Below are 21,857 nucleotides of genomic sequence, written 5' to 3'. Positions count from 1 at the left end.
GTTGATTGGATTTCATTTACGAATTTCTCTAAATTTATTTAAGCACACTGCACACATAGGAGACTTGAACGTACAGGAATTAAGTTCACGTACATATACACATGAAAGAATTGAAGATACGGAAATTAAGTTAACATATCCATACGGGAACTAAGTTCACGTGCAAAAAATTTGAAAACAAATTAGGGGTAATATTGTGAATTTGGGGTGTAACAAAATAATCTCAATCATGCAGTTGAATGCCTTGTCGCTATCACTCCATGTGAGGTTCTATTCAAAATGTCCTTGTCTCACTCAGCCTAACCAAAACATACATACATATCTTGCGGTTGAAAGAAACTTTGTAGAGCCTATATAGAAAACAAAGAAAGAAAAATCGGAACTAAGAAGATGATTTGTCCATCAATTATTAATTTTGTCTAACTATACATACATTGATTGACGTATCAGAATACCATTTGGAATTGCCTAAAATTGATACAAAATTGAATTTAGAAAATTGCAGCCGGCTTTGCATTTGAATTTTATGATTGCATAACAAACACAAAACATCATATTCCAGATTACCAGGTCCTTTTTTTCCTGAGATCCCGATGATTAAGACCAAAACATCATATGCCATCTTGCAATTGTTTGAATCATGTTCATGTTGGTGTAGATTCTTATAGGGGCATGAGTCTTCTGTACTTGAAGAACCATACAAATGCAGAAAATATACACACTCCACAAACTCCTGTTATTATAAGGACCCACTGGAATGCAGATGGGACATCAAAGAATGGAATTTCAAAGTTCATCCCAAATACTCCTGCCACCACTCCAAATATTGCAACCACAAATGTTGCAGTTGTGAGCAAAAGCTCAAACTGGATAAGCTGATTCCGCACATTATCCTGTAACAATAAATACATTACTGAATGCCATCCATATCTGTCCTTTTCTCTTAAAACTAACCCTCCCTCTCCCAATTCTGCACTGTTTGTGTGAACATGTGTGATAATTTGTGCATTCTTATTTGACCAGTTATAACTTATAAGCAACATATAATAGGATAACCTTTGGTGACTAATATGAGAAAGAAGGAAAACAAAACACACCAGTTGAATGTTGATGAAATCTTCTGTGTCATCTATGTATTCTTTTAACTGAAACAAGAAAAGGGGAAATAGTGATAGATAAACTGTAGTGAAGTTGAAAAGAAAAGGGTTAATGTTGATAAAAGTGTGTGTGCTTACCGAAGTCAACTTGTTTAGAGTGCTGTCAATGACAACAAAGTATGCTTCTAACAACATCTCAAGCTCTTCTATATTTTCTGTATTACTTTCGCTACTCCTCATGCTCTCATGTCGACTCCTAGCCATGCTCAAGCTCTTCTCAAGCCTTCTAGAATCAGGTGGTGATGAAACAGGAGTGACTGGAGCAGAGATAGACGCACCGTCAACTGATCTATATCCAAGCATAGACTGATCTCCATAAAATGATAATTCCATCCGTCTTTTCTTCTCCGTAAGGTACATTTCAGCCATATCACCGTCATCATCCATAAGCTGCTCTATTTCGTCTCTAACCTGAATATATAAATGCACGTCCACATATTGGCTCAGCAAACATGGTACGTATCAATTGTCATTTTCAACCGTGAAGAAAGAATAACCATAAAATGAACATTACCTTCTGAACCCTCCTAGTCAGGGCAACAAGTCTGCTTTTCAACCGACGAACGCGTTCCAAATTTAGAGTACTAATCTTCGATGTCAGTTCATCCAGCAACGGATAAGCCTCAATTTCTAACTCTGCTGCCTTTTGCAAATGGAACAGGGAATGTTACCAACTAATTTATGAAAACAAATAAACAGGAATATTAAGAGAAATATCCTAAGCAAGCATATGGATAAAAAATTCTGAAGTAGACACATAATAACAGAATTTTGTACATTAGCACATTTTCATATGGTTTCTTGTCTCACCCTTCTTTTTCTATATAAATGAAGGCCATATTACTGTTGCCTTCGATCACATTCCATCATACCACAGAAGGTACATATAGCCTCCGTGGTTGATATCCTCGGCGTAGAATCAACTTGGTTCTCTAATATGTAATAAACATTGTCAAATTGTTAGTTGCTGTTTCCCACACTTTACATAGCAAGAAGAAATTCCCTGGGAGATGCACAGGTTCATATTTCGTTCCTTTTTCCTATATTTGTTTCCATCTCTAATTTTCTCTAACTTCTTAGGTAAGAAACACCTAGTGAATTTGTTAGAACCCAACCTTGTTTAATGGGCCCAGAAGGGCAATTGGTCCAGAAAGTAACTAATGGGCTTAAGATTGGGAATGTGTACTCGTGCGAGAGAAAGAAGAGTGTTGAAGGGGAAATAACCTGAGCTGACTGTGTGAGTGGAAGAAAGGAAGTGTGAAACTGTATCTGTTAGAGAAGGATTGATAAATAGAGGGTGACCTAGTAGGAAAATATTTTTGAGAATATTGAAGTTGTAATAGAATGGAGAGCCACCACTCTCTACAAGGGTCTCACCCTGTGGCAGATAAAGATTTCTCTTATGTAATTTTCTCATTTCTTACATAATGATCCAAATCTTTGCTCTCTAAATTCATTGTTTCAGTTCTTAATTTTTGGTTCCTAACAGAATTTTGCCACTAACAAACCACATAAGCTATCTTATACAAAAAACTGAAATCAGGAAGTTGTACTACTAACCTGGGTGTCAAGAAATGTGCACGCCGCCTCGAGGGCAACTTCAAGAGCCCTGAATTCAAAAGGTAAGTAATCAGGGGAAGTGTTGCTGTATAAATTTTCAAAATTCCTACTGCCTCTCCTTTGGTTCATTTCAGAATGGTCTGATTGCCAGACCTCGCCTACATCACCCACCTCGCCTCCCCCAGTTGTTGTCAACCTTCGTTGAAGATCAATCACATATTGCAATACATATTTATCAAGGGAATTCAACAGAAGAACCTCATCTGCTGTAATAATGCAGCGTATCTGCTCCAGATTTACAACAATAGCCTTCTCCCTACCAAGGATTGTTGATGGATAGACAAAGACAGGATCAAGTAGGCGAAGATCACGGGCAGGAAGATCACAACGACGCATCATAGTAAACTTGTCTACCTCAATGACCTGAGAATTTCCAGATGTGTCAACACGAATCCAGGATTTAAGACCTTGGCCACGCTTCTTGACCTCGACAACATCGACTCCTTGAAAAGCATGTCTTCCAGAGGCAGTTGGTCGGTTGACGACGGACTCTCTTAAGTTAATAGCTGATGCAGGTTTCAGCGGGAGCAGTCGCTCTTTAAGATCTGCCATGGTGGAGGTTTGGTAACTGCAGAATTAATATGCCTAAGCCTCAGCCAAAGAAATAATTAAAGAATAAGAGAAATAATTGGGTGAGAAAAGCATAAGACCTAAATAAATAAATAAATAATTAAAGTGAATTGAATTACACAGAAAGGGAAAAGTTGAGGAGTCCTCCGGAGTTAGTTAGAGTAGAGTAGAGTAGGGTGAAATCGGAGGTTGGTTTCGTGTGGGTGGCAGTAAAAAGGGGATCGTTCGTTTTAACGAAAATAAGTTTGGAAGAAAGTAAATTTACCTCTGTGAGAGAGAGATAGATTGTAAAACAAACAAGAATTAAGTTTAGTGCGATGATTGATTCATTGATTGATTGATTGATTGATGTTGAGTTTGGTGAATGAAGTTCGTTCATGGAATGGGAAATGGAACCGAAGAAGAAGAAGAAGACGACGACGAAGAAGCAAATAACATAACAGAGAGAGGATCCTCTCAGTTGAGAAAATAATGTGCCTCATAATTGTTGGAGGATGGAATTGTAATCAACGGCTCTAGGTCTCCCATGGTGGGAAAGTAATATTATCCGTTAGATTACAATAGATTATCATAGACTTTCTGCACTGTATAATCAACTATCTATCGGTCAAACAAAAAAAGCAAAAACTAAATCTTGAAGAACCCATATAGATGCAACACACCTCGGCACCAAACAAAGAGCTAAACAAATCCACAATGGTATCAATCTCTCAGACTCTCACAAATTTGGTTTCCCATAGCAAGCTTGTGCACTCTCACAAATGGTGTGTCGTAACATCCATAGAACCTCACAATCGAACGGATAATATCACTTTCCCACCATGGGAGACCTAGGGCCCTTTCCCACTCTAGACTCATAATTGTTGAGAAAATAATGTGCCTCATAATTGTTGGAGGATGGAATTGTAATCAACGGCCCAGATGATGATTTGGAAAAGAGATTTACTTTTGTCATTTTATCTGTTATATTTCTCTTTTATCTTCTGCTACTTAATAAGTATTTATATTTCTCTTTTATCTTCTGCTACTTAATAAGTATTGGATGTTATAAAAATCATAAATTTTGAGTAAAAAACACCTAGGAAAAATCATAACTTTTGCCAAATCTTCTATTTCAATTCATGCTTCGAAATAATTAAAAAAATCCCTAATTTTTGTTGAAAACCATAAATTTTAATTCTATTGTTAAATCTGAAAACTATCACCTTGCATAGTGTGTTTCAAAATTAATAGATTTAGAGACTATTTTTTATTTGAAATTTTCATATTATTAGTTTTATTTTGATTTGGTCTCAATTCTGATTTTGTGTCAAATTGAGCAAAACTTCAATCTTCATCGTATAATTTTTTGAAACCTTTATTTATTATAATATGAAATTAAGCTCAATTAAAGGTTATTATTTTAGTGCTTAATGTTGTGTTTAATTTTATTTTTATTTTTTTGGGTATTTTTCTGTAGTTGGATTGTTGTGTTGTTGTTTCAACCGGTGGTTTAACTCTTTAAGCTAGTTGTGAATTTCGCTACCTAATCCAATTCTATATGCATTTGGATCTGAGGCATACATTGTTTATGATTTATGAACTAAGAGTGAGAAGTTTAATCATATGGTGAAATGGGTTTGTCCTTAATGGGTTTTAAGGTTGATTTCATGTAGAACAAAAAGGGAGGATAAGTAGAGGGATAAATTTTTGGATGAAGATGAATAAATTGATGGATTTGGTATGAGTTTTTAGGTTGAGGGGAAATAGTTTTCTGGGTTTTGTATAAATTTTTGGGTTGAAGAAGACACATTGTATTCATTTTAGTCCTTAAGCACCATGGAATTCACATATAAGCAAGAAAGTAACACATAAGCATATGATGTGACAAAAAAAAAGAGGACACGTCATCAGAATTAACGTCAATTTAACGTCAGGGACCACTTTGACTAATAGATGGTCGAATCAGGGACTTTAAAATATTTTTTGGTGATTCAGGGACTACTATGACAGCGAGTGACACTTTCAGGGACTAAAGTGGTTGTTTACTCCTTTTGATCTAAAACAGAACCTTTTGACAAATAGGGATGACAATTTGACCCATACCAGTAGGTACCCGCAAAAAATACTCATAACGGGTAGGGTAAAAACCCGCATTTTGGGTACGGGCACGGGTATGAGTAATTACCCGCAAAAATGAACGGGTATGGGTGCGGGTACGGGTACCTTAGTACCCACCCCGCCCCATACCCACATAATATATTTATTTATTTTATATATGTTTTTATATAATACAATATATATATCAATTTTAAAAAATACAACAACAATTAAATTATTAGACAATTTTAATAAAAATATTTATTTATAATATAATACAAACACAATGTGATAAGGAAATAAACTTTAACATGATATTGGTAAAATTTTTGTTTATAATTTTTCTGAGTCAACATTAAAATCTTTTTTAAAAAATAATTATATTAAAACGATATGATATTTTATAATCGATCAATTTATTTTTATCAAAAATGCGGATAACGGGTACGGGTATGGGTACTTAGGTACCCATAGGGTATGGGGACGGGGACAAAGATCGTTACCCAAGCAGGTATGAGGATGGGTACGGGTATTTTTTTAAACTGCGGGTATGGAGATGGGTACTATAGTACCCTACCCATACCCTACCCATTGCCATCCCTATTGACAAATGCATTCAACACCCTTCCAAGAAAAATCAAATAAATAAATAAGCAATTTTCCATCATAGTAGTCGATAATTGCCCTAATTAGATTAAATAAATTAAGTAATTTCAATTAAGGAGATAAACAATGTTGAGATCCTTGAGTAGCGTTGAGCTTTGTGGATGTTTTTCCCTAACACAATCATCATCGATTATCAATTAGTTTGTGGAGCTTTGTGGATGCTTTTTCTTAAAATTGATAATTTTTATAACCTTTTTAATCGAGGTTATTAGAAAATTTTTTAATTTTTTCATTTGAAGCATGAGTAATAATCTGTTCATATTATTGAGTAATGTTTCTTGGACGTAATTATCCAAGTTCAAATAAACACCCTCTAGTTAGTAGCGGATATTATAAATATGTGATTTTTTAGGAAAAAAAAATCCTTCTACGTATAATCCGCTACTTAAAGAGTGGACAGAGATATTTTGGTAATTTCGTAGGGCGCGTCCCATAATAAGTAGGATGACAAAAGTAAATCTCTTTGAAAAATTGTGAGTACTCAAGTAACCTAGGCCCATCATTGTGCACCTACGAGTGAGTGGGAGACAAGCGCATTAAATGTGTTTCAAACATTCCCACGTCACAAGACACCTGTTACTTCGAAATACAAGAGCAAAACAAGAGTCTCTAAGCCCTATACATAACCATGAGAACGATACAACATAATGACGGGATAATAGCTCTCGGCTCTCAACTCTCGCCTACCAAGCACCTCTAAAAGAATGGACAACATATATGATGACGAACAAAGGGGAACAATCCAAATCCCATCTCATAAGCAAATTCTCGTTTACATGTGGCATTTAAATAAAAAATAACAAAAATAATTTACAAGTGAGAGACTGACTAGAACTTCGACCCGCGTGGTGCACGAGTCTAATTAATTGTAAAATATGTAACAATAAAAAGTAAGATATATAATTAAAAATTACATGAAAGCAATATTATATATATTTATATACACCCACGTATAGTATAATATGAATATTACATGGCATACTAATATTAATCTCTTATATATACACGTATAGTATTAATTGTATTTTTTTTATTATTGTATATAATATATGTACTGTATATATAGTAGTAATATAGCAATATTTATAGTATATAATATGAGTCAGGATCAAATGACACCAACTCGTTTGACACAAAATGTTATACATCTCAATAATGTTTTAACCGATGTAAATTTTATAAAATTTGCCGTTGGATTGAAAGTTTATATCATATAGATCATTTGTGTAAAATTCCAGACAAATCCATGATATGATGATTACAATACTTTGATTTGTGAAATAATAACTATATATATAATCTGCCTGCACAAGCTACTAATTATATTTTAATTTTAATAGTAATTTTATTTAAGAGGCAGCAGAGTAGGGCAGGGCAGTGTACGTAGTATATAACTAACAATAGTTTATTTATCCATATGAGAAGTAGGAGCAGCTGCAGCATTAGCCATCATAGCATTAGCATGATCTTCTTCATGAGACATTGGTGGTGGTGGTGGAGGAAATGGGCAGCCTGGACCTATGTAGCAGGGCAAACCAAGGCAGTATTTGCGACCATCATTAGTAATACCTGGACCTTTCCTAGCAGTCGTTAGCATAACCAGAACCGCTGCTGCTAAGATTAACATAATTTGTTTCCCTCTAGTAAGAAGAACCGAGCCTATAAATCAGGAAAGATTTAAAATAAAAAAAGACGCTAACTTGACCACAAAAAAGATAAAATATGACCCTGTTATATAAACCAAACCTAGTAATATATAGTAGAATACATCAACACAAATCAGAAACTCAACCAAATAAATTTCTCTAGAAAGACACCGTAAGAAGAAAAATTGCAAACCCACCCTCCTTGCAAAAGAAAAAAAGAGGCATGAACAAAACTATGAATGATTGTAGGTTAGTGATTTAATCCTCGAAATCCCCAGCATTTTCCAGTAAGTAGTTGGCTGCCAATTGCTCATCACGGTCACATGCCAAAAATGCCTCTATCACAGAGGCTCTATCGAATCCCATAGCCTCTAGCTGTGGATCATAAGTAAAAATGAATCAGCACATACGGTAAATCAAATGAAATGAAAAAAGCACAACTCTGGACATAAAAAATAGATATACCCTTCCAATTGCTTCCTGCTCAGCTGGCGTCACATTGATGGCATGAGGCAAGTCTTGCTCAGGCTGGTCAAAATTATCCCTAGTAAAAGAGGGTTACATTTATCATTAATATATTTTGGCAGTGTCTACGGTGCACAAGAACATCGAGAAAAGATCCCCTGCAGTACTTTTTTCCTGCAGTGCAATCTCTGCCCTTCATTTTATTACTCTTGTAATTTTGTTTTATTTTTTATTAAAGCCGACAACCACAATTGACCAATCATAGACAGATTTTTTTTTTTAAATAAATTTTAAAAAAAATCAGTTTTTATATGCAACTTGAGCATGTCTTGCACCATGCACAAGTGACATATTAGCCTAAGGCCATATATCTCTACCATCACACATTATCAAGAAGATAGTAAACTACTAGTGTCAATCTTATATGCTATAAATACTTCCTAGATTGAATAGCAAGCCACCATGTTAAAAAGCTACCTTTGTGTCACAAACATGGCAAGGATTACTATTAATAAAATCGAAAAGATACCATATAAAAAAAAACTAAAAACAGATAATTTTATGATTGTAAAATGCAATGACAGTATACTTACCCATCAGAACCATCCATGGGCTCATTTATCAACTGAAGAAACTCAGAATGATTCTCATCAATTAGTCTCAAGAGACCGGGATTTTGCTTTCCGAGCTCTTGAAGTACAGGCTGCAATAGAAAATTATCTCAAACATTGACAAATGACCAAAAGTCAGGTAGTAGGTGATTGAGAAAATAGATGGTTAGATACCTGGAGAATTTCTGGATTGGATTGCACCATTGTCCGCAATGCTTGAAACTAAATATGCACAACATAGAAACGGTTACTAACAATTTATTGAAATTTGACACAAGAGAAGAATAACAAGTGTTGTGCAGTAATGTCTACTAATCTACATACTAATGATGTTCAGCATATTGACTAGGTACAGCTGTTTATTCGGGCATGCTGAAATCATTATACATTTCAAAAACTAGCTCCAACCATATAAAAATATAAGTCAATTTACCAGCCAAGATAAGACGCCAAAATTAAACATTTCTTTTAATATCTTGCATAAGCAATGCGGTGAAATTAAACAAAGCACGCAACAATAAATTTATTGCTTCCTTTTTGGAAGTTCTTTCTACTTCATTTGTTCATTTAAGCATATGGTTTGTGTGCCAATTTGGGTGGGTTAATTTAGCTTCTTCAAAAAAAAAAAAAAGCATATGGTTTGTGAACAAGGTAACCAAGATTTGATATTAGGCATGGTATACAGAATTGTCAAAATGATGCAGGATATGCAAATTGTCTCAGATTCCAACCATTGGTATATCAAGTTCAAATACAAAAACCATTTCTTCCGACATGGGCGTGTCGAACACAAATTCCTTAACACTGGGTGTATTATAAATGAAACAAAAAACGAACCTGGGGATTGTTCCTCAAGAAATCAAGCGATCCAGCGCCAGCACCAGTGCCAGAACCTGGGGATTTATAGGCTCGGTTCTTCTTACTAGAGGGAAACAAATTATCTTAATCTTAGCAGCAGCGGTTCTGGTTATGCTAACGACTGCTAGGAAAGGTCCAGGTATTACTAATGATGGTCGCAAATACTGCCTTGTTTTGCCCTGCTGCATAGGTCCAGGCTGCCCATTTCATGAGACATTGGTGGTGGTGGTGGTGGAGGGGTTCGGAGAGGAGGAAATGGGCAGCCTTGACCTATGCAGCAGGGCAAAACAAGGCGGTATTTGCGACCATCATCATTAGTAATACCTGGACCTTTCCTAGCAGTCGTTTGCATAACCAGAACCGCTGCTGCTAAGATTAAGATAATTTGTATGCGATACTTAGCCATATTTCTAATTGCTAGTTTGCTAATTAATAAATATTATGATATGATGCATCCAATTTATAGCTAGAGATCGACCGACGAGATTAAGTAAGGTTTGTCTTTTATCGGTGAAGGTTCGATCAAAGTAAGGTTTGATCCAATTTGCCTGCCATTTTTTTTCATAGAAAATGGCAATTATAGAAGGTTTAATGGAAAAAGTCATTTATACATTAAGTGAAGGTTTGACAATTCAATTAGGTAGGCGGTTGAGATTCTTTTTTCTCTCTAGTTAATTAGTATGTATAAAAATTTATCATCCAGATAATTATTAATTTTTTTAGGTTAAGGTTTCAATACATCTTTTATATTATAAGTTTGTATACACAAGCAAACTCTAAACCCTAATTTGTATTCCTTGTTTTCCCTCTATTTTATCTTGCAATTTTTATTAAAAAATAATACAATTTTGTCTTGACTATGATTCGAACCCGCAACCTTTCAGTGCAAGGCAATATTTCCAACATTATGGTAAGTATATCAATTGTGATTAAAATTATGTGCAATAATTGATAAGCACCATCAATTTTAAAAATATATCATATCAAAATTATTGTTGACTATATTATTCATCACGAAATATTTTTATGTCTTTCCTGATCAATATTTTTTTTCTACCGGATCATAAATTTAGAGAATAATTATCATGTGAGATTTGGGAAGTTATTATCACGTCTAATTTAGAAAGTTATTATCAAACTCAATTCTGCTAAATCATTTTTTTTGCAATACAACAAAACACAACCATAGTCATGTCACTAATCACATTCATTATTTTGATTTTAACATTGTAGATTTAATATTAACTGATGATCAATTGATACAATATGCACTAGCAGACCAATTGTGATTTAAATTATGTCCACAAAGTGTTAAGCTTCATCAACTTTCATAGGAAAGATTTCATACGACAATTAAGCACCATCAATTTTCATTGCACAATTTAAACAATTAAAAACCGATAATCTCTTATATTATAAGCTTGCCAACATAAGCTAACCCTAAACCAAATTTTTTCCCCTCTCATTTTCTGTTTCTTTTTATTGCAGCTTTATATTAAAAAAATACAGATTTGTCATCGAACTTGCATCCCTTACTTACAATAAAACCTTTCAACCGCTAAAACATGTGCTTCAATTATGAAAAAATTTAGGAATCCTAATATGTTAACCCTGTTTTCAATAAATTTGAACGGCGGAATTAATCACAATTTTTATTTATTTATGGATGTCTACTTAAGTTTATGTTCTTGATTATGTCTTTAATTTTTTTTTAACCTTTAATTATCATCAATTTTTTAACCTTTAGTTATCAGCAATTTTTTTTTAATAAGTAAACAAAACGACGGGGTTCCAAAATTATTTAAAAAATATATAAAATATAAAATAAGCACATAAACAAATATAGAAATATAGAATAATTAGTCCATGAAATTTCATATACTACTCTTATTGAAAATGTTCTTAGAATTTTTGTATTTTATTTTTTATTGTTACATATTACACCTAATTAGACCCATGCGGTGCATGAGTCAAAGTTCTAGTTATAATTATTATAATATAAAGAGGACGGTGTTTCTTTAAGTGTTATATACAAACTACGTTTTGCAGTTGCAGTGCTTTGCTATGCAATAAGTCATAAGTGTGAACGGAAACAGTTCAAAAGATCAATAATAGTATCTCAATGGAATTAGGTAGTTGAGATTTGGTAGGGAATTAATATTCTCAGAAATGTTTCAAAAGGTATGTATTTCAGTGCAATAAGTTGAGATTTGGTAGGGAATTAATATTCTCTTTCTTTTTTCTCTCTAGTTACAAAATTGATCATCAGATAGTCATTTATAAGTTCATAAAAAAAAAAAAAATAGTCATTTATAAATTTAATAGTACTAAATGATTATATAATATCGTTTAGTTTTCTTTTTATTTTTATATAAAAAAAATAAACAAAAATTTAATTTAAATAAGATATAAGGTTTACAAATACTTTTATTGACAATGGATGGAGAAGATTTGAACAAATTTAAGAAATCGAAGTTCTGCATAACGGAAAAAACAAACTAAAAAAAATGGTCAGAATCGGTCTCAATTTTACCTGGTTGGCTTGTTTTTTACCCATATTTGATTTACCCTTTTTTTTTTTTTTTTTTTTTGCTTTTTTAACCAATGAAGATCGGTTTTTGTTATGAATTTTATTTTATTTGATCAAGCAGTCTATTAGCTAAAATTTCCCATAAGGTAAATAAATGTGGTGTCTCAAGTTTTCGAAACATGACCCCTTACACATAAAATGTAATAACCTTGTTAACTCAGATAAGCTCATAAAGACTAAATTTTATTTATTTTTCATTGTATTTTTATTATTTGATAAGAATTAATATAATTTTAATTACTTTATTCGTTATGAGTTTAAATGAATTACATATTTATGAGTTTAGACCATAATGTGCAGCGAATTGAAAAATAGTCTGCGCATGCCACTAGAACACAAACTCAACGGTTTAATCTATAAGCTAACTTATCGACTAGCTTATGTGAGGGAGATCTATTTAAAGGGTTGAATTTCTTCGAAAAATATTTTTATGCATTGGTTAGGATCAAATATTTATCACATGTGATACATGTTACATGTTGTTTGCATGACATTTCAATTTATACAAGACTTGTGAGATAAAAAATGACATATTTTTAATTACTTTATTTGTTAACTAATAATACAATTGTTTGTTTCAAAGTGCTAAGAGAATAGTTAAACAACATTGAAAATTTTATACATATATCTTTTACCAGTAAAAGGAAGGTTGAGTTGTTCATAGACAAGCATTTTGATGATGTGTCACTCTAAGAAAACGTTTCTAATCTCTATTAAAATCTTTTACTTATTTCTTTTAATTTATTAAATTAAATCTAAAAAAAATGAAATTAGCATCATCATAATTGTATGAGTAACCAAAAAAATCATATAATATGATAAAAAAAAACTAATAATACTACCGTCAATTGACAGATAATTGGGTACATATAATTTGGTACATAAAATTTTAAATTTAATACATTTGTCTTATTCGACGTAATAACATCGTAACATGCATTAGTAAAAAAAAAACATGTGACACAATAAATAAATAATTGGATTCTTTAACTATTTAGTCTAAAATGCGTCAAAAATTAAACTATTTAGTTTAACATTCGATCTCTAATAGGTGAGCATGAAAAAATATTTGTTAGGAGATAGTAATTTCTTAAAATACCTCACAATTGTGAGGGTTGGATTTCTTGATTTAAAAAAAAAAAATAGTTTCATAAGCAAAAATTTGTGAAACATATAATCATCCTACAATAATGAGTGCTATTTGATATCATTGTTACAATAATGGATTAAATTATAAATGTGTTTTCGTTGTTCCACTTCCTGGTTATTTGTTCATGTATAATATGGATTGTGGAATTTCTTGTTGGTTTGGTGTTTTGGTTTATCTCTGTCAATTTGTTTCTTATCTCGGTTAATTTGCTTTGTTTGAATTAGTTTGGTTTCATCCGGATTTGTTTTGGTTTGGTCCTAATATTAGGGTTTAAGCATTGGGCTTTATACGTTAGTAGTTTAGTAGTCCATTAAGAATTATTATAAATTGTTTTGTAATCCTTATTTTGTCTAAGCATTGTTATTGTGATATTATCGAAATCCTAGCCGTCACTTTGTGTTTCTATCTGAACTTTAACAAAATTTACATTACTCTCTACCCAGCATATAAACCAAATTCATTCATGATATATATATAAATGATTTGGTCCACTAAATAGAAAATATTAACACAAGAACCCGTAAATAAAATGTTGTAACGCATTTGCCTTCTGATTTTACGATCTTAATTCTATTAATTAATGGGATACACACACTCTAATTAATTAATTAATTAATTACTACGTAGTGTAGTAGTAGAATGCAATTATAAGCAGCCAGCAATTAATGTGACGAAGCAATGAGATAGTTCCTTGACATGTGAAGCATGGAGATGTGGAGGGAGGGGATAGATAGAGTTTGAACAAGAAGATTCAATGTTGTTATGAATTGAGAACGCTGAGCCGATACCGTAGGTTAGGTTTGAGCTTTAAATTTGGATTTGCATTGCAGGAATAGTTGACAGAGTAGTACGTCCTAGTCAAAAGCCGCCTTCATTTGATACGATGAATTAATTAATGAAACATTATTCCCATTTATTATAGTAAATTCAATATTAATTCATGATGTGATGCAATTCTTGCAAACGATAACATATTTGAAATGTGGTGGATCGAGTGTCGTTAGGAGTTGGTATGCAACAGCAACAGCAACACCATGTAGAGTAGATTGTGTTTCACATTCCAAGCTCAACAAAGGATGGAAGTTTATCTGTGCCAATTGCTCTATCTCCAGACCAGATGAAGCTGTTTCAGGAATTCTTTTATGACATTTAATTCATTCAATTCATTGATCATATTGATAGTATAATATATGCATGCCACAACATTAATTAATTCATTATCATGAATCGTATTCATGTACTGTTATCAGGGACTTGTTTATTATGGCTTTGCCAAAATGTGTAATTCTATATATAGAAACAATGCATTGTTAATTTGACTGACATTACATGATTTGTGACTGCTTTCATTGTTCTAAAAAAAAATAATTAAGTAAAAAACTAAATAATTTTTGTAGAAATATGTAGTATTTAATATTATTTGTAGTAGAAACTATGAATATATAGTCATGTTGTACACGAGGGAGGTTTTATAGTAGTAATATCTCTGAAAATAATTAATGTTGTGACTTTTATTTTGACTAAATTAATGTTGGATATATAGTTGTTGGTAGGGCACGCCTGCCTGGGTGAGAGTGAGACGACAGGACAGAGAGAATCTGATGGGAGAGATGCTGTGATCATGTCCCTCCAAATTGCTTCCATAACTCATAATATATAATAATATCATTTATATATATATATAGAATCTGTTTATCTATCTATTCAATTCAATCCAAAAAAGAATATAAAGAAGAAGAAGAAGAAGAAGAAGAAGAAGAAGAAGAAACTTGCTTGTTTTGTTTGAGACTCAGACACAGAGAGAAAGAAAGAGAGAGTTGAAGCCATGGAGGAGGAGACTCAGACACAGACACAACAGCCCTTTGCCACCACAACCTCACTTCCTTTTGCTGCTTTCTCTCTTTTCTTCTTCTTCTTCTTCCTCTTTCTACTCCGTAGTAGTCGGAGGAGATTATTTACTCACAACAAACTTCCCCATGTACCAGGTATCATATCATTCATTCATTCATTCATGTTTAATTTTGTTCTTCTATGTATCAATTAATAATCAAACCTTTTTTTTTTGTGCAGTGGTTCCTGGTTTGCCACTGATTGGGAATCTACTTCAATTGAGAGAGAAGAAACCTCACAAAACTTTCACAAACATGTCTCACAAATATGGACCTATTTTTTCCATCAGAGCTGGTTCTTCCACCATCATTGTTCTCAACACTGCTCAACTTGCCAAACAGGTCCCTCCTTCCTTACTACTCTTCCAACCTTGCAATTTCAATCCCTACCCTCTTTAGATAAACAACTTAATTAATCGCTTATATTATTATTATTATTAATAAAACATAAAATAGTCAAAGTATTTTTATATAATCAATCCATAAGCAATTATGGAAATAAGCTGAAAACAACATGTGGACATGTCATAATAAGCTGGATCCATATATTATGAATAGTCTCACATGTGGGACTTTTTAAGACTGTGAACTATCTCAAACAGTCTCACAAGTGTTTATGCCAATAAATAATCTCAAATAAGTCACAACCTAAACCAGCCTTAAGTCATTTTTATTAGGATGCTATTTGAATCCTATTTGGATGTTAGTCGAGAACACTGCTCTATATTGTTCATTTGTTTCCTTATTTTTAGACTAATTAGTACAAGGATGCAGGGGAAATGACATTGAGTGCTCATAATTTATTTATTTTTATTTCTAGTTAATTGGATTATGTTATTTTGCGGTTATTTCAGGCAATGGTGACCAAATTTCCGTCGATTTCAACAAGGAAGCTATCAACTGCACTGACAATTCTGACTTCTGATAAATGTATGGTTGCTATAAGTGACTACAACGATTTTCACAAAATGGTCAAAAAACATATTCTTGCTAATGTGCTTGGAGCCAATGCACAGGTTGGTTACAAAACTTTGTGGTTACCTCATGAGTATTTGAGTAAATAGAACACACACACACACACACACACACAAACTTATCTCTTTTATGGTTTGGATGAAAAGTGTCCCTGAAGTGTAGTGTATTATATCATTGTTCAGAAGCGACACCGTCTCCACAGAGAAGTCATGATGGAAAATATGTCCAAGCAGTTTAGTGAACATGCAAAGACCCTCTCTGATTTAGCTGTTGATTTCAGGAAAATATTTGTGTCTGAACTTTTCGGACTAGCACTAAAGCAAGTGAGTCTACCCCTTCTTAATTATTTTTTAAAAAAACATTGCTGAGAATAGAATAACACAACATAACATACAAACCTCATGGATAATTTGCAGGCTCTGGGAAGTGATGTTGAATCCATTTATGTGGAGGAGTTTGCGAGTACATTATCAAAAGAGGACTTATATCACATTCTAGTGGTTGATTTTATGGAGGGTGCCATTGAAGTGGATTGGCGAGATTTCTTTCCATACCTGAAATGGATTCCAAATAAGAGCATGGAGAAGAAAATTAATAAAGTGGACCTCAGAAGAAAATATGTCATGACGGCATTGATTAATGAGCAGAAGAAGCGATTGGCATCAGGGAAGGTAGGTTTTTCTTGTTTGTAACTTCAAAACTATGCATAATCCATGATAATGTTATCCTAACTTGATTTTTTGGGATGTAATAGGAAGTAAATTGTTATTATGACTACCTGATATCAGAAGCTAAAGACGTGACTGAAGAACAAATGATCATGCTTCTCTGGGAGCCAATTATTGAGACATCTGATACTACCTTAGTTACAACAGAATGGGCTATGTATGAACTTGCCAAAGACAAAATACGTCAGGTTGACAGTTTTACTTTGCCTTTGGCTAACTCTTAGAACTTAGTTTCGGGCCTATCCCAACCCTAAAAATTAGTTTTTGTGGTGAAGGCTGTCGCCAACTTATAACTATTGTTCAAGCTGTGTCATTATTTAATTAATGTAGGACTAACAACACTAACCAACAAATCTACTTGTTGGTTGGTTCGTTTGGTGGTTTCTTTTGGACCATTTTTGACACTTTGTCACTGGTGACATCTTTATATTGCAGGACCGTCTGTATGAGGAACTCCTAAATGTATGTGGACATGAAAAGGTTACAGAAGACCAATTATCTAAGCTACCTTACTTGGGGGCTATATTCCATGAAACATTACGGAAGCATAGTCCAGTTCCAATTGTTCCACTAAGATATGTTCATGAGGATACCGAATTGGGCGGATACCATATTCCTGCCGGAAGCGAGGTCACCATATTTATCCTCTGAATGAAATTACTATCCTATTGTCTATATGGTTGGTTGATTGATTGATTGATTTCCATTTCCTGTTTTACAGATCGCAATAAATATATATGGATGTAACATGGATTGTGACTGTTGGGAAAATCCTGACCAGTGGATTCCAGAGAGATTTCTTGACGAGAAATATGAGCCCTCGGATTTGTATAAGACTATGGCCTTTGGAGGAGGGAAGAGGGTGTGTGCAGGCTCCCTTCAGGCCATGTTGATAGCATGCACGGCAATTGGCAGATTGGTACAGGAATTTGAGTGGGAGCTAGGACAAGGGGAGGAAGAGAATGTGGATACCATGGGTCTTACAACCCACAGGCTTCATCCCCTGCTAGTAAAACTCAAGCCGAGAAACCATTTTAAGTATTAGTCGTAGCTTATATAGCTGGTAAATTTAGTAGTTGTAGCATAGCTACATATTTACTAAGTGCAGCTCACAGTATAGTTATCTCTATCATATGTAGTTTTTCAATCATACATGTATGGATGGATAATCAGAAATTTGGTTTTCAATAATAACCATAACCTGTAATTTGGTTTTCAATAATAATCATTTTTTTATCTTGTGTAAAATTATGGTTCAATTACAGCGTCTTGATTGAATGAAGTGCAATCCTGGGCACTCCAAACAAATGAAGGCACTTCCCTGAATTTCATGAGAGGCTAGTTTTGTTTGTATGCCGGATTGCCGTCTTTCTTGTCTTCAAATAATTTCATGTCATAAGTTTGTTCTTTTGTCTTTTTTATTGTGTTGATCCTGCCTTAAGTGTGCCTATCTTTTCTGTTGGCACAACTGTATTCTATATGGAGTTGAGACTGCATATGGAGTTGAGACTGCCTTAAGTGTGCCTATCATGAACAATATTACATGATTTGGTGGTTTTATGTGAGGTTAATCAAATCCTGAATCTCAACTTCAAGAGTGCTTCCCGAATTAAAGTGCATTATGCAAAAAATCCTCATTAAAATTCCACTTGACAGTTATGTTAATATGAATCATTTATGTGACAGTATAAAGTTTCTTAGTAAAGGTTAGGCTTCCCCAAAGGGGTTAAGCTTTTTAGAATATACTAGTACGTGATTGTCTAAGTCTTAATCATCATTTGATCACTTGCGATCAATCATACTACTCTTTGATAGTCGTATATTTATAAGGTATTTATAAAACAACAATGAAAGAAGTAATTCCATGTGAACATTATATATCTAAGTACTGGTGCAACATGATGTCATTTCATCTGTTATTAAACTAATTCAGACCAGCTCATTTACCTTCTCTGATTCATTGCGGCAATAAAATGAACACAATTTGTTGCAGGCTCAAAGAGTACTTTTGAATTTAAAGAAAGCAATATTTAGTTAAATAGTCTCAAACATTTAATAGTAACAAATCGATCATCCGAGCACAATGATTATTTATACATAAATTATTTCTCGAGATTTTGATGGCATTAATACCTTCCTAGCTGAAGATTATCCACACCAAATACAACTCCAAAATCTTCATTTTTCTTTTGAAAAATGTACTTAGAGAAAATCCACCAAGAGTTCTTCCTGGACGGGGCTAGGTGAAAACCAGAAGATATCTTGAGTTCCGAAGTTGTACCAATTTTGGAAAAGAGATTTCCCACTACACTACACAACAAAGCTTTGCATCAATGGAAGCCAAACATATGCCAAACGCTTGGTAACCAGTCAAAGGATATCTGCAGATTCAGAGGAAATGATACTAGCTGTGAAACCCACTCACGTCGAAATAATTTTACAGTCGATAACACAATTAGAGAATTTTGAATTGATACCTGTAGTCCATAACAAATGTAGATTTTCCCAACCTCCCTAGCTGCAGGATTGTCTGCTTCCCATTTTCCTAACAATCAAAGTAATGACAGGTCAGCTAAAGCAGACAACAAAGCTAGCTAATTGAGTTATTATAACATAAAAACACTTGTGTGATGATTATACCTCTAAAGTAAGCTGAAAGTTTTTGACTGATCTCTGGATTCCAAGTTCTGCCCTTCCTTTATCTCTATAGTCAAGTTCAAATTGCTTTGTACTCTGATGAAGGAAGACATAACAAATTAATCAAAGTCCATCCTATCCATTACTGACTTTAATAAATGACAAATTAAGAATTTTCTCCTCGGTCAGGCTCCTCATACCTTGTTGTATAGTGGATCCCTTGAGAATAGTTGATGGACTCTGTCCAATTTTCCCTCCCAATTCATTGGCAGTCCCTTAATATGCTGTACCTGGTTGGTGTTCTTGAAAGACATAGATTGATGGTTTGGTATATATGCTTTGATGCTTCTGTGAGTTCCTGTACATGTTGCTATTGTAGGTACATACCTGCAAATAAAAATCAATCCAAATGTTGTAGTTAGCAGAGAACAATGAGGCCCGGTTGGGGATTGCGAAAGATGAGGATTTAGGCTTACTCAACAACAGCAAGAGGTGGTTTTGGTTGTTTACTACGGGACTTATGGCGATATCCCTGATAATCAAACAGATAATGAGAGACCAAATGTTGATACATTATTTATTATTGTGTATTGATTGACAAAAACTATAGATGGTAAAAAAACAAATAAATTAGGAAGCTACCTAACCTACCTGATCCCAAATGTGGTATTTTGAGCCGGTGAGATTAGCGGTTACTGTCCCGAGGAAAGTATCATCAAAATTGGAGAGTAGTCCTTTGAGGTTCTGAGCTATGGCGAAGTGAGAGCGCCCGGTCCGGCGCTTGTGGTGGGCCACAGCCAGTTTCCTATTCTGTCGTCCCTGACCTTCCTGCAGTAATATGTTAGTATTATACATATAAGAAATGGCAGTGAATAAGTATGAGTAACAGGTAGAACATACATACATAGGTATAAAGAGAGAAGAAAGTGCCATTAGAGAGTCCCTGAGGGATTGGTTCCTTGACAATAACACATGTGCACCTTCCAATATCAATAGGCAAGGGTCTACAGATCAAAGACCTAAAAGTAAAACAGATTAATTAGAAGTGAGAAGAAAAAAGGAAAATCAGAGAGAATATTGAGGTTAGTTAGTTACTTGTTGGGTAAAGTGGACCAGGAGGAAGCAGGAGCAGGAGCAGGTTCAGAGTCAGAGTAGTCCCAAATTTTCAAAGAGTTGGAAAAGTGTGAAGAATCAGAAGAAGCAAGAGGAAGAGGAGGATCTTGGTTGATTTGCATGCAGTACTGTAGCGAGGAAGGCTTAACATTAACAATCTTGTTGTTGTGTTTGTCTGTGTTTGTTGATAATGACTTTGGAAGAGAAGGAGAAACATTGTCTGCGTTTTCCTTGTTATTGTGGTCGTCGGGTACGGTGGGGCCATGGTGGTGAGTAGTAGTAGTAGTGGTGCAGCTACGACTATGCCTGAGTTGGGCGTTGTTTTGGATCTCGCTCAAGGGATTTGAAAACATACGACCCAGGTTTTGGTTTTGGTTCTTCTTCTTGTTCATTTCTTCTTCTTCTTCTTCTTCTTCTTCTTCTTCTTTCTTTGTTTTAAACATTCTTGTTTGTTTGTTTGTTTGTTGGGTCACTCACTGTTGTTGGTGTGGGAGAGAGAGAGGAGATGGTATCTATCTATCTATTTGATTTGTATTGTACTTACTTACTTACTTACTTACTTCTATGAATTCAATTGGCTGCTCTGCTCTGCTCTGCTCATAATTAAGTGCTTCTAGTTCGTTGGTATTGATGGGTGGGTGGGTGGGTCCCATTACTTTTTATGTCTTCGTTTGAATTTGAAAAACAAACCTTTGGGTAACGTACTGTTTTCCCTACTAGTATTTTAGTTTTTCTCTTCTCTATGCTCCCGCTATAACGGTAACTATTCAATTTCAACTACTACTATTTTACTTGGGAGCACAAAAGACCCTACTTCACTTCACTGTTTATAAACAAACAAACAAACAAAGTACACAAAATTGTTTGCCTTTGTAAAAATATATTCCATTCATTGGACAGGAATTCATTCTCTTGTACTCGTTTTTTTTTTTAGAATTTAGGTTTAGTGTAATTCATTCCAGTCCATCAATTATAAACATATTTTTTATGTAATATTTCATTCAATGTGACTGCCGAGTGAGAGCCACAACAATTCACCATTAAAATGCTTTTTCCCCCCTTTTATGTTTATAGTGATAGTGATTGTAGGAGTGTCAATTCTG

General features: G+C 34.0%; 4 protein-coding genes across 4 annotated transcripts; 1 reads left to right on the top strand and 3 right to left on the bottom strand.

Moving 5' to 3' along the window:
• Positions 1 to 376: 376 nt before the first annotated feature.
• Positions 377 to 3,541, bottom strand: LOC123895560 (magnesium transporter MRS2-1-like). Its single transcript, XM_045945981.1, has 6 exons — positions 3,467 to 3,541; positions 2,718 to 3,345; positions 1,672 to 1,800; positions 1,236 to 1,568; positions 1,098 to 1,145; positions 377 to 893 (listed from the first exon to the last, which is right to left on the bottom strand). Exons 2-6 carry the CDS (start codon positions 3,327 to 3,329, stop codon positions 663 to 665), a joined length of 1,353 nt encoding a protein of 450 aa, XP_045801937.1. The 5' UTR covers positions 3,330 to 3,345; positions 3,467 to 3,541; the 3' UTR covers positions 377 to 662.
• Positions 3,542 to 7,807: 4,266 nt separating this feature from the next.
• On the bottom strand, positions 7,808 to 10,078 carry LOC123896726 (ubiquitin receptor RAD23b-like). The gene is made up of 6 exons (XM_045947081.1): positions 9,838 to 10,078; positions 9,652 to 9,755; positions 8,989 to 9,036; positions 8,797 to 8,906; positions 8,204 to 8,282; positions 7,808 to 8,113 (listed from the first exon to the last, which is right to left on the bottom strand). Exons 1-6 carry the CDS (start codon positions 10,076 to 10,078, stop codon positions 7,997 to 7,999), a joined length of 699 nt encoding a protein of 232 aa, XP_045803037.1. The 3' UTR covers positions 7,808 to 7,996.
• Positions 10,079 to 15,111: 5,033 nt separating this feature from the next.
• LOC123899576 (ent-kaurene oxidase-like) lies at positions 15,112 to 18,252 on the top strand. The gene is made up of 8 exons (XM_045950742.1): positions 15,112 to 15,397; positions 15,483 to 15,643; positions 16,156 to 16,317; positions 16,459 to 16,599; positions 16,693 to 16,947; positions 17,031 to 17,192; positions 17,440 to 17,634; positions 17,726 to 18,252. The coding sequence occupies exons 1-8, from the start codon at positions 15,238 to 15,240 to the stop codon at positions 18,047 to 18,049; spliced, it is 1,560 nt and encodes a 519-aa protein (XP_045806698.1). The 5' UTR covers positions 15,112 to 15,237; the 3' UTR covers positions 18,050 to 18,252.
• Positions 18,253 to 18,940: 688 nt separating this feature from the next.
• Positions 18,941 to 21,378, bottom strand: LOC123897927 (tubby-like protein 8). The gene is made up of 8 exons (XM_045948749.1): positions 20,737 to 21,378; positions 20,546 to 20,660; positions 20,293 to 20,469; positions 20,118 to 20,173; positions 19,842 to 20,028; positions 19,645 to 19,737; positions 19,482 to 19,549; positions 18,941 to 19,385 (listed from the first exon to the last, which is right to left on the bottom strand). The coding sequence occupies exons 1-8, from the start codon at positions 21,195 to 21,197 to the stop codon at positions 19,310 to 19,312; spliced, it is 1,233 nt and encodes a 410-aa protein (XP_045804705.1). The 5' UTR covers positions 21,198 to 21,378; the 3' UTR covers positions 18,941 to 19,309.
• Positions 21,379 to 21,857: the final 479 nt, after the last annotated feature.

The sequence above is a fragment of the Trifolium pratense genome, linkage group LG7 (assembly GCF_020283565.1).
Source record: "Trifolium pratense cultivar HEN17-A07 linkage group LG7, ARS_RC_1.1, whole genome shotgun sequence".
NCBI lineage: Eukaryota > Viridiplantae > Streptophyta > Magnoliopsida > Fabales > Fabaceae > Trifolium > Trifolium pratense.
The sequence above is the reverse complement of the archived record's forward strand: the minus strand, read 5'-3'. Positions and strand labels throughout refer to the sequence as shown.

Excerpts from the sequence above, each read along its gene's own strand:
- LOC123897927 (XM_045948749.1), bottom strand. The coding sequence starts at position 21,197 with ATGTTTAAAACAAAGAAAGAAGAAGAAGAAGAAGAAGAAGAAGAAGAA. Across the intron at positions 20,174-20,292 it reads AATACCACATTTGGGATCAG|GGATATCGCCATAAGTCCCG; the intron begins GTAGGTTAGGTA and ends TTTGATTATCAG. Across the intron at positions 19,550-19,644 it reads ACTTTCAGCTTACTTTAGAG|GAAAATGGGAAGCAGACAAT; the intron begins GTATAATCATCA and ends TTTGATTGTTAG.
- LOC123896726 (XM_045947081.1), bottom strand. The coding sequence starts at position 10,078 with ATGGCTAAGTATCGCATACAAATTATCTTAATCTTAGCAGCAGCGGTT. Across the intron at positions 8,907-8,988 it reads CCAATCCAGAAATTCTCCAG|CCTGTACTTCAAGAGCTCGG; the intron begins GTATCTAACCAT and ends TTTCTATTGCAG. Across the intron at positions 8,114-8,203 it reads AGCAGGAAGCAATTGGAAGG|CTAGAGGCTATGGGATTCGA; the intron begins GTATATCTATTT and ends TATGATCCACAG.
- LOC123895560 (XM_045945981.1), bottom strand. The coding sequence starts at position 3,329 with ATGGCAGATCTTAAAGAGCGACTGCTCCCGCTGAAACCTGCATCAGCT. Across the intron at positions 1,569-1,671 it reads TGACTAGGAGGGTTCAGAAG|GTTAGAGACGAAATAGAGCA; the intron begins GTAATGTTCATT and ends TTATATATTCAG. Across the intron at positions 1,146-1,235 it reads CTCTAAACAAGTTGACTTCG|TTAAAAGAATACATAGATGA; the intron begins GTAAGCACACAC and ends TTCTTGTTTCAG.
- LOC123899576 (XM_045950742.1), top strand. The coding sequence starts at position 15,238 with ATGGAGGAGGAGACTCAGACACAGACACAACAGCCCTTTGCCACCACA. Across the intron at positions 16,600-16,692 it reads TCGGACTAGCACTAAAGCAA|GCTCTGGGAAGTGATGTTGA; the intron begins GTGAGTCTACCC and ends GATAATTTGCAG. Across the intron at positions 17,635-17,725 it reads ATATTCCTGCCGGAAGCGAG|ATCGCAATAAATATATATGG; the intron begins GTCACCATATTT and ends CCTGTTTTACAG.